Raw genomic sequence first — 16,255 nt, 5'->3', positions numbered from 1 at the left:
CTGCAATGAAGATTCTTCCTGTTTTGCTGCTGCCAGTGTTTCCTGCCTTGGCTTCCCCCATGAGAGGGGTTAGTGGCTGAGTGATAAGTTAACTTCTGACACACACTTTTAAAAAACGGAGGTTTTTTTTTTATTATATTGAATTAACTTTTGGGTTAGTTTGGCAGGTTTTTCAGTACAGAATGCACTTTCAGGCCTCTCGAGCGAGACACACAATCTGCACCACTTTTATCAAGCCTGTGAAAAGAATAAGCTTATATTAAAATAGTAGTGGGGATTAGCTTGCATGTGTGAATTCTTTTGTCATTTCTGTGACAACCGATGTGTCTCATTGGCCTCCATGCTGACAAACCTCCTCCTTATAGGTCCTAGACCTGTTTGTATTGATGTTGTATCAGTTAATACATGATTGCTCTGAATCAGATATTTGAGAACACTGGGATCACGTTCACATCACAATACCTGAGCCAGCTCTACCTGCTCAACGAGGCTGTGAGATGTTGTGAAGTTGGTGAAAAATGTTTTCATTGTTTGTTTTACCATGAACAAGTTGCTTTGTTAGGACTTTCCGTATTTGCAGAGTACAGAACAGCACTTTTCAAGCTGCTTTGCCCTTTTGCAAAATCTGCATGGTTCCAGGCTAAAGCTTTCAATTTGATAAGTTTTATTGGTTGATTAATTCAACAAAGTTCCCCAAAAGATAACATTTGTCCAACAATAGTTATATAAGAACCAAAAACAAAGCTGACATCCTGTTATCTACTATCTATTATCTACAGGAAGTAAAAGAGTTTTGCAGACTTTCCTGTAACTTTATCATCTTTAAAAGAGCATTCCACATTTCTAAAGCAAATAAAAGACCACAAAACCTAAATCACAGATTTATTTGTACTGCTACTCTACATTGCTGCTCAATAACAAGCACACTGTACATTTGTAAAGAAAAAATGGTGAATGTAAATAATATGGAAAGCACAATTCTATGTCTAACAATATCAGAGTATTGCATGAGATACGACTAGAGGTCACGTCAGTGGTTTTCACAAAGAACACTCCTTCCCCTCACATTTGTGTATTTGCTGAGTCAGCAAAACATTGAACCCTATAAAGCTATTTGCTGCAGGACTTGGGAACTTTGTGCAAAAGACACTAAATAAAAATCCGACAGCATTGACCAGCAAGTCAGGGGAGGTTGGAGAAGACAGCTGAGAAACAATGACTACAGACAAGAGATCAAAGTATGGAGGGCCATCTCAAAGTCCTGGTAAGAAAGCACATCGAACTTTATTCTTGCAAATGTACCATACAACATCAGTTATAACTTAAAAAGTAACTGCAGTTAGGTAGTTTACCCTGATAAAATACAGGTAGTGACTGACCAAGTAATTGTCAATACGTCTGTATTTCTTATTTGTGGTTTTCACTGGTTTCCCATGGTGATAATGTGTTTTTCAGTGTGGTGGATTGGAGTTGCTGCAGTTTCCCTGGGACTCTTTCTGCTTATTGTGATCTTCGGCTTGGTGATCCACAGTGAGTACAATACTATGAGAAAGCTTGTAAAATCTGCAATCAGAGCCATATCAGGTCTTAAATTCAAATGAACTATAAAAATCAATCACTACAAATTGAACACCAATCAATACCACAAGTTTTTAACTGTCTTGGTGTGGTGTCTTGATCATTTCTGTGGTTTTCCACTATTTCTAAATGACTTTGCTGCAGATGCCAGTGCTATCGGTCATCACACCATACTTCAAGTTGGTTTGGCGACGTGCCAAAAACTGGTTCATAATCTGACGACGGACAAAGATGCTCTGAGAGATGAACGGGACCAAATAAAGATTAATGCCAGCAGGATGACCAACGAGATGCAGGCGCTGCAGAGCAATTACATCACTTTGAATGCAAGTCGAAATGCGTTACAGCAGCAGGTCACAAAGTTAAATCAAAGCAAAACAGGTAAGAAGCAAGAAATGAAATATTCTCTGATGTGGATTCACAGCTGTAGAGAGGAAATTGAAGACGATGCAGAAAATAAAGGTACAATATCAAACATCAGGAGACTTGGGCGGATCACAGAATCCATATGTTCAATTAAAGTGCCAGGATAATAACATAATCAACTAACACAGCATCATTTCTGGAGCTCATTTTCGTATCTTTCTGATTTTAATGCACAGCATGTCAACCTGCGTAAAGTATTTGTCAGGGATGCGGTTTTGTTAATGATTAAGAGCTGACTGTGTAATGTTAGACAGAAGTACTGAATGCATCAGTATAACTTTGAGCAGATGACACAAAAATGTTGTATCCAAAACAGCAACTGCGCAAGTCAAAGTGGGAGTCAAACAGTAGACTTTTGTCACCAAAGGTGAAATTTTAATCTGTTTGTGTTAAATTCCAACTAGCTGCAGTGGAATCATGTAAACAAGTTTAGACTTATTGCATGTTACTGGACTTCTAAGGCTGTACAACATACTCAAGCTTGATCTTTGTGTCTTCACAAAGAGAAATCATTTTGTGGTAGTTGGTATTTTAAAAAAAACAACCTCAAACTGCAAATTAACTGTTCTCTAAACAGCAGTAAGAACAATACTCACACACAGGCAAAGTGTGTGCTCTAACGTAGGATGCATTTGCTGGCATCTCTGGCTTACTAACCTGCACTAGTGATTATTTTGTTGGGTTAAAGTTTCCCCTGCCGTGATAACTGTTTCACTTGGAGGAAATTCTTGGTGCGACATCAGAGTAAAGGCTAACGTTAGCAAATCTGTACTACTACTTGGATTTGGGGACGTTCACAGACTCACTTCTCGTCCTAGCCAAACCTATATATACTTTTATGTTTGTCACGTACTTTTTTGGTTAGTCCTCATCTTATGAAATGTTTCAAGTCTTTCCTTTAGTAAAATTAAAAATGAAAAGATATTGTTCGGAAAATACAAACAATAGTATCTTAATTGTCCAGGATATTTAAGCAATGCAGTGAAACTGGTTGGGGTGAGAAGGAAATATTGGTCTGGTCCTACAGTACAATTTTCCACACATATTACTAGTATTAGCTACTCCAATACAGTCCAGTATTATTGACGTCCCTTTGCTCTGATAGATAATGTCGGGTATTTACAGCAGGCATGTGTTTGAGCAGTGGCCAAGCCAGGAGACCAGCAAACCTGGACTTAAGCTCTCAAAACTTGCTCCCTTTGTTCACCTGCTGGTTTCAAAATCTTAGGATTTTAGAATTTTAGGATCAGAACTAAAATTCCCTTGTGCTTTCTCCAGGTACACTTTGCCACCTTGGATGGAAAATGTTCAACAACAAGTGCTACTATGCCTCAGAGAAAGGAGTCACTAAAAACTGGAACAATAGCAGAAAAGATTGCCAACAGAGAAGAGCGGACCTGGTCATTATAACCACAAAAGACGAGCTGGATTTTGTCACCAAAATTTACGACAGAACCTGGATCGGTCTGTCTGACATACAGCGAGAGGGGAAGTGGAAGTGGGTGGATGGGTCAGACCTGGAAGGTAACGGATTCTGGCAAACTGGGGAGCCCAATAACAGTGGAGATGAGAACTGTGTGGAGATCTCGCGTAGAAATGGGGATTGGAATGATGCACAGTGTAAAGTAGAGATACCATGGATTTGTGAGGCTTAAAGTCCCCTGGGTCATACAACTTTTTCTTTGAGCAAGAATTACACTTATATTCATAAACATTAGCCGCTTCCCAAATGTAAACTGTAGTTGTTTGAAATAAGATAATAGTCTGATAACAATTGTTATTTTTATTGTGTTTCTGGATGTTCATAACAAGTAGCCAATACTAACCCTTTCAAATTTATTGTATTAAATGATAAGCACCAAAATAAATATAACAGTGATATATCCATTAAAGGTTAGAATGCATGTTTTTTATTTAATCTTCAGAGTATTGGTTATTAATATGTTGTCCCCGCTTTTACCAATAATTAGAAATTCAAAGCACAATGTGTAAGCAACATACAACATTAACTTCTGAAATTTTTCTCCCCCTGCTTCTTAAATATACAATAAAAGTTACATTGAGTTACATTGAATAAAACATAAAGAAATCAACAGTTCAGGCCAGAAGAAGATCTATTTCTGTCATCCTGCCGTTCCATAGATGGAAGTGGAGCCTCCAGGGGCCCATTGTGCTAGATGTCTTTCCCTCCACAGAGAACAGGGTCAAACATGTGCTTCCCAAAACTTTCTAACCTATTTTTTTAATGCTTGAAAAATCTCAGCCGTGAACAAGATTTCTGGTCATATAAACAGCGACCTTATATCATGTGAATGGATGCAGGGTCTTTTACAGGTGACATTGATTCTAACTGCCAGAACCACACTGAACTGTATGGTGACCTTTCAGAGGTTATATTAACATTGGTTCACATAACCCAAATCTTAGCTAATATTTAACCGTGGCTTACAATAACAGACTGCTCTAACTGATGGAACAACTTTACATTTTAGTTTTAAAACTGTGTTCCCAAAGAACTAACATGCGACACTTGATGTTTCAGTTCTGCTTTGGTGCAAACACGGTCAGTTTGGAAATCAGTTCTCCTCTCTCCCCAGCTGTTACGCTAAGCCTTCAACTAATATTGACTTTGTAAACTACACTCCCGGCTCTTGCACTGTAAAGGTTAACCAGTAAACGCACCATTGTCTCTCAGCCCTCATTGCTTTCCTATCAGGAATCAGTGGGGTCTAGTCACGACGCCTCTGGCGATTTGATTTTTTTCCTTCTCACTCAAGTTCCAGAGCTGCTGGTGGCTGCTCACACAGAAGGTGCTCCAGCAGAGTGAACTAAACCAAAGTACAGGATGAGCACAAATCTGTACAATGTTAGTGATTGTAGAGATATCCCGATTGAACTCTGAGGGTGTGGAGGGTATAAAACAAGCCAAAGGAGGAAATAAGTGACCTAATAATGTATTGTCACCACACACACACACACACACACACACACACACACACACACACACACACACACACACACACACACACACACACACACACACACACACACACACACACACACACACACACACACACACACACACACACACACACAAGCATTTTATGATATACCTAATATACTGCCCAGCCTATGTCAGATGCAGTGAGCCATAAAACTGGATTTTATTTATCATCATGCCATAACCATTGACCAAACATTGTTCAATATGAATACATGAAAGAATGCATTTAATTGTCACTATGAAGAATAGGTGCTAAATATGAATTGCTTCGCTAAATTAAGTTACATGATTTATTCAAATTTATCAGATTGATTGTGATGTGTTTAAAGACTAAACAAACACCACTGAACATGATGTCGAGGAAACCTGTTTTTTGAATTGCATGTTGTTTAATCTACTGTATCTTTAGTTACAATCACTCTTTAGCAATAAAACAACAACCAGTTTTCTCATGCTTCTCATATGGACACACGAGGTGTACAAAAATGGATATTTGGATGTGAGAGCTTCCGCGAGGTCCATGAATGCAGCATCGGTTTCCAGGGAGTGGCTGGTGCACCTGTCCAACCTGTTTGGGTGACACATGACTCCGGAGGAATTTCTCCCGCTGCTCCCGTCCTTTGTCTAGCGGGGTCTTTTTCCCTTTTTTTCTTTTCTTTTTTTCTTTTTTTGGAGTGGCAGAGAAGAGAGTGAGAGCCAAAGGAGAGGGGGAACCAGAGAGAAGAGAGAGGGAGACATAGCGATGTCGGAACCAGCCGCTAATCCCGCTGCCACTTCGTTCCCTGCGCCAACTATTTCCTTACCTTTGGGAGTGGAAGTACTGAGGACTTACTCTGGAGCGCTTGTCTTCTTAGAAATAGTAAGTATCGTTTTATAGCAGCCTCACCTGTAGGTTTTATTCGTACGTGTATCAGTGACCCCGGTGAAGTTGCAAAAATCTGCAGTCATTATTTCTCTATTAATAATTGATGAACCGTGGTTGATCGGGTCCAGTTAGACTCTCAGTTCTGGACTCGTACATTTCGTCTTTTGATTTGCGCACTGCTCCGTGTCAGTGCTGTCAACACACGCACTGATCGTCACTGTGATTGCCTCAGGCTGGGGTTATTCCTTCTGCTTTACAACCAAAGCAAGGTAAATGTTGCTTCAAGCGTTTTTCAGCACTGGCTGCCGGGATGCAAACACCTGTTTTGTCACAGTGTCGGCCTGTAAGATACTAAATGTAGCCTATAATAAGCATCACGTCCTTTTACAAGATTTTCATATTAGTCCAAGGGTAACTTTTGGATTGTCCTTTACATGCTACCTCAAATCATATGGTTATTTTAAGCTGAATGCCTTTATATATTTGTGGAAACATATAGTTTGCTGGCTTGTGGCTGTTATCAAAATGTAGGCTACTTTCAATGTTATATCTTTCATGAACTACAATACATAGCCTTAGAGTTGCTTTACATCTTCTTTAGTGTGTTAATCACTTGTGTTACCTTCATATTTGCCCATTTGTTCAGTATAAACCATATTAAATGTACCATTGGATACTCTGATTTCAAACTGCATGGCCTCGCACTAACAACATTTGCATCTTGGTTACCAGCCTTAGAAGTTGCCAAACACTGAGCAGCGGTGCAACTAAAGCAACAGGTTGCTTTTATATAGAGACCAAATTGACGTGAATCTAAAAAGAACACTTTAAAACAATGTAAATTCATCTTAGAATTATGATTGCACCAATCTGATGACACCGATTCACTTATTTGTGTTAATTAGGCTACTTTTTAGTATCACAATTATCCCTGGCCTTGTTACCTCACATAATAATGATCTCAATGATTTGTATTGTGTAGAGTAAACAGAATTACACGTTTATATGTAATTATAGGTATCGGATAGTCTGGGAACATGTTGGGTGCATGTGTGCATCCATTGATAACTGTGCAAACATGTCCACTGACACATAATGAATGAATGAACGATTAAATGTCCCCAAGCAGGCTCTTACAAAGCATCTTTGTCAGAGCTGTCTTGAGGATTAAGTAGTTTAATATTAGAAAATAAACTAAATGACGTGTTTGTTTATATCCCCAGTTATTTGGTGGTCTGGTATGGATCTTGGTGGCCTCCTCCAATGTGCCTGTGCCTCTGCTGCAGGGCTGGGTGATGTTTGTCTCTGTCACCGCCTTCTTCTTCTCCTCCGCCTACCTCATTCTCCTCATCACTGGTTTGGCTGACCGCATCAACACTGACTGGAACTTCTTGGTAAGCTGTAGATAAACAAAATCACCGTTCTATCAGTATGTCCGGCTTAAAAGTGGCACTTGCCCAAATATTTTTTATTTTGAAACGGAAAAAAAAGAGACTTATAAAACAGCAATCTTGCATATTATGAAGCACTAAGAAACAACTGTCAGTAATTTGAAGTGTAGCCCCACAGAACTATATCATGGTTGTCAGTGTTTGATAACATCATTGCAACAACAGAAATCTGGTTCAGTCAGTCTTATGGCATTTAGTCGTATTTCAGCTCAGCCGGGGCCATGAAGTGTCTACATATCAAACAATGACTGCTCTATGAAAGCTGGAAGTCAGCTGGACTTTTATACCAATGCACATTGATGTAGTACAGTAGTCTAATATACAGTATAATGGCTGGACTGGGTTTACGTCTTCTATAATATGCTATTCCCTTTTTTGTATGAAAAAGTAAATTATTGTTGTCAGCGAGACTGCTGATAGTTTGCATATTATTTTGCTTCAATTGTTATTGTGCCAACTATGAAAGAAATTCACTGTCCCACCACTATAAGGCACTTTATCTATTACGCATGACATCATGTATAAAATCCTTGAGGAAATAGTTATTTCCCATCATGCATCGGTGCTGTGTGCCTTTGCATGTACGTGTGTACTGTTAAAACAGGAAAAAACGAATTCCTTTTCAGCAAAATATTAATAAACATGAAAAGAGCATATTATGTCACTAGAATTAGACACACATTAGACACATTAATATTAACACAACAAATGATTTCTTCACTGAAATGATGAGGTAGATCCTGTATTTCCTGGCTTTATTGTGAGATTTATTGGCTCTCTTTGCATTTTAAGTGACCAATTCAAAGATAAGATAAGATAACTTCCTCATCTTTAAATGACTCTCACTCACAACAGCAAAGCATAACATGCTACAAATTTTGGCAAATAGTTTGTTGTGTAGAGTCAAGTAAACCATGTGGAAGTGCAATAACTGTGATAAATATAATAAAAGAGCGGGAGACGGTGCCATGTTCTTGTGTTATGTCATCACCGTGTACTCAAGTCTGTGTCAAGTCTGGGCTCTCAGACAGAGCTAGCCTTTCCCCAGGCTCCGGGCCCTGCTCCTAGAAGTTGCCAGGCGTGTGGGGTTGTTTGTTTTCAGCCGAACAATGAGTGACATGGATGATGAGCTCACACCAAAACACAACAAAGGCGTGACTGTAGTCCCACCAGGCTCACAGAGTCGGCAACACAAACTCTCATTAACCTTCCTTACTCTCCGACACGGCCTCCCTGTCCCTCTCATTCTGTTTCTTTAATCCCTTTCTCTGTGTCTTTCTTTCTTCTTTTCTTTCTCGATGTGGCAGTTTCACTCAGAATCACTTAAACCTCTTCTCTCTCCTGTACTTTTAAGTTGATCTCAGCCTTTCATTTGCCGTGTTCGTTCTACCTACCATGCTTTGCTTTACAAGCTATTCAAAAGGTTGATTCTTTGTCAGATTTGAGGGTGTGTAATGTGAAAGTACAGTGCACCTTTGTCTAATAGTTACTACTCACATCTTGGATCATTGTTTATTCCCAAATACTCGAGACACTTTGAACTGTGCAGTGGAATCTTAACAGCTGTCCATCAAGTTTACAAAAACCCGTCTTTCCCAGTGCCCGTAGTTGTTTTACACCTGAAATCTGAAAGTCTTGAACTTTTTATTTCTCACGTATTCTCCCCTCTTTTTCTCAGGATGTGGCTTACCATTTCTTAGCTGTGCTTTTCTACTTCGCTGCCTTCGTGTTGGAGGCAGCGACTACAGCAGCGAATGGAGGAGCTCACATCACGCCAAACAGCACTGAAACACTCATGTGTATAACCTACCCTCGGGGAAATATATTCACCGTCCTGAATGGCAGGCAATACAGTATTAATGTGGCAGCCACGGTGAGTGCTTTTTAAATGAAGTATGTGATATTGCATACAATGCATCTTAATTCATATAATCATAATCTGGTCACGACACTAAGTGAATATGAACCAAAGTTCTATTGCGGTAGAGGAGTGGTGGAAAAATTCTCATGTTGCAATACAATTTACACAGAAGTAATAGTACATCATGTATTTTAAAGGTTAAGCCATTACAGTCACACAGACACATTTGCACAAACGAAGTAACTTCCCTGCAGGCTAAACTTGGGTCTCGGGTTTACAGTATTGCATACATTTCCTGATAATGCAAAAGAGTTTCATGTTTTCAGCGAGAATAGTACATTATTTTGGGTATTTTGCTATTATTTTATTTTTAATGGCAAAAATGTCCATAAACTCTGTGCTGTAATTTGAGGAAAACCTATTTAAAAGGTACACTTCTGTGTTGGGATTTGTTTTTTCTTTAAATAGTGATGTTGAATTTCTGTCACTGGAAAAAAAAAGTTGGGTTTTCATATTCATGCTGTAAATGGGCAGGGGAACAGTAAGTAAGCAGAGAAGCAGGTCATATGTACAGTTTATCTCTCTTTGTTTCACCTATGGCCACTTTATTTTTGCTGATGGTAGCTACATACAAGGTAAGGGTCAAAATAGAGCACATTCTTCCACTGGTAGTTTTCTGTATCTATTTTGATCCATGGTCCTTTCAAAATAATGTTGTTATTAATAGGGTAAAATAACTAAGTAAAAATTACCAAATATTTTCTGAGTGTCATGAGTATAAAAAAAAAAACTCCTCTCGGTTTGCTTTTTTGTTTTGTTTCATACCAAATAAATTGTTGACTAACTTGTTTTCTCTGTCCCAGATATTTGCCTTTATGGTGACACTATGCTACGGCTGCAGTATGGTGATGGGCTTCAAGAGGTGGAGGATGTAACTGGGAAAATGAACCTACATAAAATCATTTTACGACTACTTCACAACTTCAGTCCTCCATCTGCTGCTCCACAGAGAGCGCTGCTATTCAGTTCAGTTAAGTGCACACTTTATTATTCCCTGATGGAAAACTCTTGACAGAAAGCAAACACTAAACAAAAGAAACCACAATAGATAGTACAGATGGCAAAACTACGACCTCAGACAAAACATCTGTCAAGATTTCTGAATGATAACGTTCCTACAAAAATTATTCATCAATCTCATTGAAAGGACCACTTTAAAGTTGGTTCAGTCCGGGCTAGGGATGCATGATAATATTGTTATGTCATCAGTATTAGCCAATTAAAGGCTTTAAAATGAAATACCTGCACTGGCATAATAAATATTTCTGCCAATATGACAGCCCGCTAAAATGACGCTGTGATAATGACTAAATGCTTGACGACATGTCTCTGGTGCGACGGTGCTCCTGTGTTGAGTGTGAAAGAAGGTGCAACAATATGTCTGCGGTGTGGAGGTTTTTGTTTGTGCGTGTCTGAAACAAATAACAAAGTTGCAATTTGCAATGGTTGCTCAGTGTTGGTTACGAAAGGAGGAGCCACGGTCCTTCAACATTACAAATGTAGTTGCTCCTCTTAAGAACCATCCTCCTGATCATTACAATGAATTTGTGAAGACCAAAGAGAATGTGTGCATATATCAGCATCAGCAGTGCTTTATCACCTTAGTGGTCTCTTGGGGTTCAGTGTCTTGCCCAGGGCCGCTTCAACATGTGGACAGGAGCACCCAGGGATAAAACCCCCAACCTCATGATTAATGTGGCCCCATTGGCAAATTATATATCTGCAAGAAATCCAATTTAGTGCATCCACAGCCGGAGTTGTTGAAGGTATTTTGAGAACAGGGTTAAAGGTTTTTGTTGTCCTGTTAGAACCACATGAATTTGTTTCCTTTGTTGCTAACCAAGACCCAATTCCAATGTCCACCCTCACGAACTCACAGACTTTGAGGCGTGTTCCCGATAAGTCTGCGAGGGTTTAGGGTTGTCCCACTGTCAAATCATCAAGTCCACGAGGGCTCTGTGGCGGACATTTTGAGCCCATTAAGCACGCTTTTCGTAACCCTGCATTTCTGCAGACTTTGGCTTAGGGAATTACCCAGAGTTCATAGCAAAATTGGTGACATAGTAAACGTGGTTGTCCCGCCGCCCACAAAATGTAAACAAACCAAGGATGGTGTTATTTGTAAGTGACAGAAGCTCACTGCTGTGGTTATTTACTGCATGTTTGTAAAGTTGTTTGTATTTTAAATCAAACGTCTGCAATGGATTTACTCGTGTCATTTACTGCGTTTTGGTAATTTGTTCAAATATATAAACTTTGAAGACACACATACACACACATATATATATATATATATATATATATATATATATATATATATATATATATATTAAATAAACTATAATAAAATATATATTTTTTATTTTATTTATTCAATAAAATAAATAAATAATATACATATATATATCTTTATTTTATTTTATTTATTCAAGGGTGTGGTGTTTTTTTTCCCAATGGCGATGCAAGCAGCATGTGATGTCACGATGGAGTGTCCCATTCTGCCTTTAATACCATTTCAGCCCTCATGAACTCAAACATCACAGCTGTGACTTCAGCTAAATCAGTGAGAGTTTATGGTGGACATTGGGATTGGGCCCAACAGTTCTGCAGTTTTTGTTACAGCGAGTTAAGGAAACCTGTGAAGGGACCTTGTATATTATACAGCATTTTAAGGCTATATACAGAAATGATGCTTAGGAGTTATAGTTTTGTTTTCTCACCCACGTTAATCATGCAGATATGGCTCTCTGTCTTGAGTCACAACCTTACTGGAAGAAATATTTTCCATTTTCAGTACCATGAAAATATGCCTATTAATGCTGCTAAAACAAGATGCACAACAGAACACTAATTGGATAATTGGATGGGACATTTTGTTTCAAAGACTGTAAGAGGCAACAATATTATTGTCACTGTCTTTTGGTTACCCTGGTGCTATAAGGAGCTGTAAACTCCCTTTAGTTTTAACATGACTATTTTTATGTGGCCATTATCTAACATTGAAGTTGATCCACTATTTGAATTTATTGCTGTTAATTGTCTAAGTATTTGCCATTGACTGTTTTAAAACATTTTTTATCTACGGTACACTTTCCATCAATATTTCTGACATAATATCTGTTACTGTTTAACCTTTCTGAGTAGTGTCCTATTTAACTCACTTCAGTGACCCACAGATAAATACAATTCAAACAAGGTGTGGCTGATGTAAACCTGTCATTCTGGTAAATTCTACTGTAAACTAGTCACTTACCATGTCAACAATGAAAGAATAAGCTTTTGTCAGCTACTAACTACTCCACAGTGATCTTTATCTACTGACATTTAAGTTTGTATGTTTTAAGTCGTAAATTTATAGTGTTTGACCTGCGTGTTGATGTATTATTAACTGCTTTAATCAATAACTATCTACATGATTTATTAGTTGTATTGACTGCACATGTTTATTTGCAATAGGCTGTTCAAATATTCATTAATTTAAAATAGTTTTAAATTAAGACATTTTAATTGTTTTTGACACCTGCTGTTTTTGACATTTTAAATGCATTTTAGAACAACAGAAATAAAAGTTTTAAAGAAAAAAAAAGCTCTTGTCTGTGCATCATTAACGGGGTCCATGTTAAGGACCAGGGTGCATTTTTTTTTATTCTACTACTAAGGTCAATGGTTTTGTACTGATAGCCTTAAATAAAGCATCCCCTCTTGATCAGGACATCAACACGAGTAATCAAATCTTATTTAAAAACATAAAAACACTCATTACTTTTTGTTTTATTTTGTATTTTGGCTTAAAGGTTTCAGGCCTTCGATGTTGCGCAGCACTTTGGGGAACTGTTGTTGTATTTAAACTGGTTTACATTCATAAAATTGACTTGACAGAAACAAAATCCCAGGTATGAATTTGGGTGTTATTTATCTAATTTTATTATTCACACTTAACACCTTGAGAGATATTAAGAGTCATTTAAGTCACGTGTAGGACCCAACTGACCATCCTGTGGATTGTTAAGGTCACAATAGTCAGTGTGAGTGGGATTCATGTCGTTAGCTCGCCTAACAATTGTGCAAGTTGTGAGAGTCCTGGTGTGATTGGTTGATAAGTGGTGTGTCAGCACCTCCTCTGGTCAGTGGTCTTTCCAGTTTGACTTCACTAAACAGGCACAAAAAAAACAGCGTTTTCTATGAAAAATAGTTTTGAACCTCACCAGGCGTCTATTAAACACCACGAGGTGATTTGTTAATAAACTCCCAATGAATTTGAACTGATCTCCTTTGCTCAAAACATTTCAAATTCTACACATAGGGGCTTTATGAAAATGAACACAGATGTAGAGAGTATTATAACAGTGAAGCAGTCATTATAGATTCCCACAGTTCCTCAGGTTCCACTTCTGCCCTTCTGAAAGATGATCAAGTGATGAATATCCCTTTGATCATCTTTGTGTGTGTGTGTGTGTGTGTGTGTGTGTGTGTGTGTGTAAGAAGGTGTCACAATGTTATATGAACGGGACACAGACTGTTTTTCTGAAATATCAATATCCAGAGATACTTTAGCATTGTACAGTGAATCTTTAACCTGATAAAGTGAGCTGTCAGCCCCAAAACTCCTTGTTTGTTGCTGAGAGCTCCATTTGTAATGTTAAGCTCAACAAGGCTTGGACCCTTCTACAGCTTCTTGGCAGTTTAGCATCATTGGATTGTTTAAGTGCTCACCCTGATTCTGTCCCCGGGCAAGATTTGTTTTTAATGCATCAGTTGGGAACATGCTGGGTGAATTCCCATGTATCCATGCAGATTTCAAGAATTTTTACTGTTGCTTTTAAAATAATTGACTGGCATAGACACATTCTAAACACTAGCCTATATGTATTGTTTCATGGAAAAGTCTATTTCAGCTGTTTCCAGCATCCCTTGTGTTAAATGTTCAGATTTAATCAATACGATTATGCATGGCATATTAACACATTTTCTACTTAATGAGATACTATGCCTTAGAATGTATCAGGGAACATTACTCACTTCACCACCAAACCAGTAGTATGACTGCACATATACATCAGTCTGAGATGCATTAATTAACCACCCTTACAGCAACAGTAAAAGGCTGTTGGAGTTTGTAGTATGCTGTGACACTTCCAGTTTGAATCGGAAGTATTTGATTTCACTGTTTATGTGCTAACGTATCAATAGCCTCCACCATTTTTTTGGTCAAATAAAATGCACATCCATCAATGCTCTAATGTTCATGTTTTATATCGTTTTAATAAACCTGAGGAACTCCATTTTATGGTGTGTTTTTATACAGTCTTAGTGATTAAGAAATAAAAATGCAGTTGTCTTTTTGAGGAAATAGCATGCATATAGTATTCCACTGAAACTCCTTGCATTGATTTGATCCTGTCGTTTGTATTTCGTCCACTAGGTGTCACTCGTTATTTGCAACTGCTCAACTTTGTTGCACAGGTTTTCCATATTTTTCTAATGTTTATACATAAATAACAAAACGTTTGCGTCAACAAAAATGTCGGTGGCGCTTTGCTGCTGTTATGTTACGCAATGTTATGATGTGTTGTGTTTAAATGTGTTATAAAATTGACAACTGTATTCCGGCATCCTCTACATTTTCAAAGTCAAACAAAACTCATATTAGGGAAAATACTTGAAATATGTTTCTACAAATTTTCTGGACAAATCAATATTTTCAGTGGTTGTTATAAACACTGTTTTCTGATCCCAAAATGCTGCAAAGTGAAAGACATTAAAGCAAGTCATGAACGCGCATTACTTCCACCGCGCGCGTCCCACTCACTTGTTCAGCTCACCTCTGCGGTTCCCAAAACCGGAAGAGTTGGAGTGCTCCTTCACAATAAGATTCCAGATTATATGACAAAAAATTAATTGTAAAGTTTTTCCTCGCGCTAATAACAGAACGACGTTTTCATGTTTAATTGACGTCCCACTGTCTGACGCAAAACTGTTATTTTTGCGTTGGGATTTTTATTTTAAATTGCGAACAGCCCAACCCAGTCGAGGTATTTTTTTTTACGATGATAACACGTGAGTTTGGATAAAACAACGTTATCCAAACACACAAAGCACAATAATGCGATTATAATTATGACTAAACTCTGCAGGACAACTTCGATAACTTGTTATTTTATTTTTCGTGTAAACCGGAAATGCATTTATTTCATCTGACTTAACGCCCGATGGTCGTTTCGTCGTTTTTTTTTTTTTTAATTTTCTCTCCCTCTGTCTCTCAGTGTTGCGAGGGAAGTCAAAGGGAACCTCTGGTGTCGGTATTTACCTGCCTGTCAAAGATACGGAATGACGTTACCAGCCGCGCATCGTGGATTATTTCTTGTTTCGACAAGCGCGCTCCAAACGATGATGTTCCCGGTCCAGTCATGGCTGTGAGCGCGGCGGCGCGGAGGGGAGAGGGGGATTTAAATTTCTCTTTCGTCCGGACCAGCAGCTTCTTCTGATTTGAAGGAGTTACGGCGCACCGCAGCAGAACCGGCCAGCGTTTTCTTTTACACTTCTGACTGATAAAAAAAATAAATAAAAAAAAGTTGGCGCACGGCGATTTCAGAGTAGCAGACATCATCCCCTCGTGAGTTTATTGTTTTTGGTGATAGTTTGAGGAGGTTTTTTTTTTTTTTTTTTTTTTTTTTTTCGGTTTCCTGGAGAGCGGAGGTGGCGAACTGAAAACGACTCACCCGAGTCGGGACTGACCACTGGAGTTGGTCCTGAAAATGGAGGCTGTTATCGAGAAGGAATGCAGCGCGCTCGGAGGACTCTTCCAAACTGTTATCGGCGACATGAAAGTAAGCCAAGTGAACATTGCAACACGATTTATGTGATCCGACATTTGGCGTCCAGAAACTAACCACCCAAACGAGCTGGTTAACTACCCAAACATCAGTGTGTTGCAGCAACACACAGACGGGACACATAAGCCAGTGAACTAACCCAACGTTACCGTCAGCGTTGAACTCAACTCAAACCCA

At 38.6% G+C, this 16,255-nt stretch overlaps 3 protein-coding genes across 9 annotated transcripts in view; all 3 read left to right on the top strand.

Annotated features, from left to right (window-relative positions):
• Positions 1–1,150: 1,150 nt before the first annotated feature.
• On the top strand, positions 1,151–4,086 carry LOC138617762 (CD209 antigen-like protein C). Its single transcript, XM_069693018.1, has 4 exons — positions 1,151–1,264; positions 1,456–1,530; positions 1,723–1,959; positions 3,283–4,086. The coding sequence occupies exons 1-4, from the start codon at positions 1,216–1,218 to the stop codon at positions 3,657–3,659; spliced, it is 738 nt and encodes a 245-aa protein (XP_069549119.1). The 5' UTR covers positions 1,151–1,215; the 3' UTR covers positions 3,660–4,086.
• A 1,596-nt stretch (positions 4,087–5,682) lies between these two features.
• On the top strand, positions 5,683–11,539 carry mal2 (mal, T cell differentiation protein 2). The gene is made up of 4 exons (XM_069693200.1): positions 5,683–5,867; positions 7,097–7,267; positions 9,003–9,197; positions 10,049–11,539. Exons 1-4 carry the CDS (start codon positions 5,751–5,753, stop codon positions 10,118–10,120), a joined length of 555 nt encoding a protein of 184 aa, XP_069549301.1. The 5' UTR covers positions 5,683–5,750; the 3' UTR covers positions 10,121–11,539.
• Positions 11,540–15,924: 4,385 nt separating this feature from the next.
• The window catches only part of LOC138617878 (protein MTSS 1-like), a 50,482-nt gene continuing 50,151 nt past the window's right edge, over positions 15,925–16,255 (top strand). For all 7 annotated transcript variants that reach the window (XM_069693212.1, XM_069693215.1, XM_069693218.1 and 4 more), the window contains exon 1: positions 15,925–16,072. In XM_069693212.1, the coding sequence (XP_069549313.1) occupies positions 16,001–16,072 (72 nt within the window). In that variant the 5' untranslated portion in view covers positions 15,925–16,000. The remainder of the gene's footprint in view (positions 16,073–16,255) is intronic.

The sequence above is a fragment of the Brachyistius frenatus genome, unplaced genomic scaffold (genome assembly GCF_029030835.1).
Source record: "Brachyistius frenatus isolate BFR_SWC_R1_liver_20210118 unplaced genomic scaffold, ASM2903083v1 Contig_14, whole genome shotgun sequence".
NCBI lineage: Eukaryota > Metazoa > Chordata > Actinopteri > Embiotocidae > Brachyistius > Brachyistius frenatus.
Note: the sequence above shows the minus strand (reverse complement) of the source record. Positions and strands in the feature narration are given on the sequence as shown.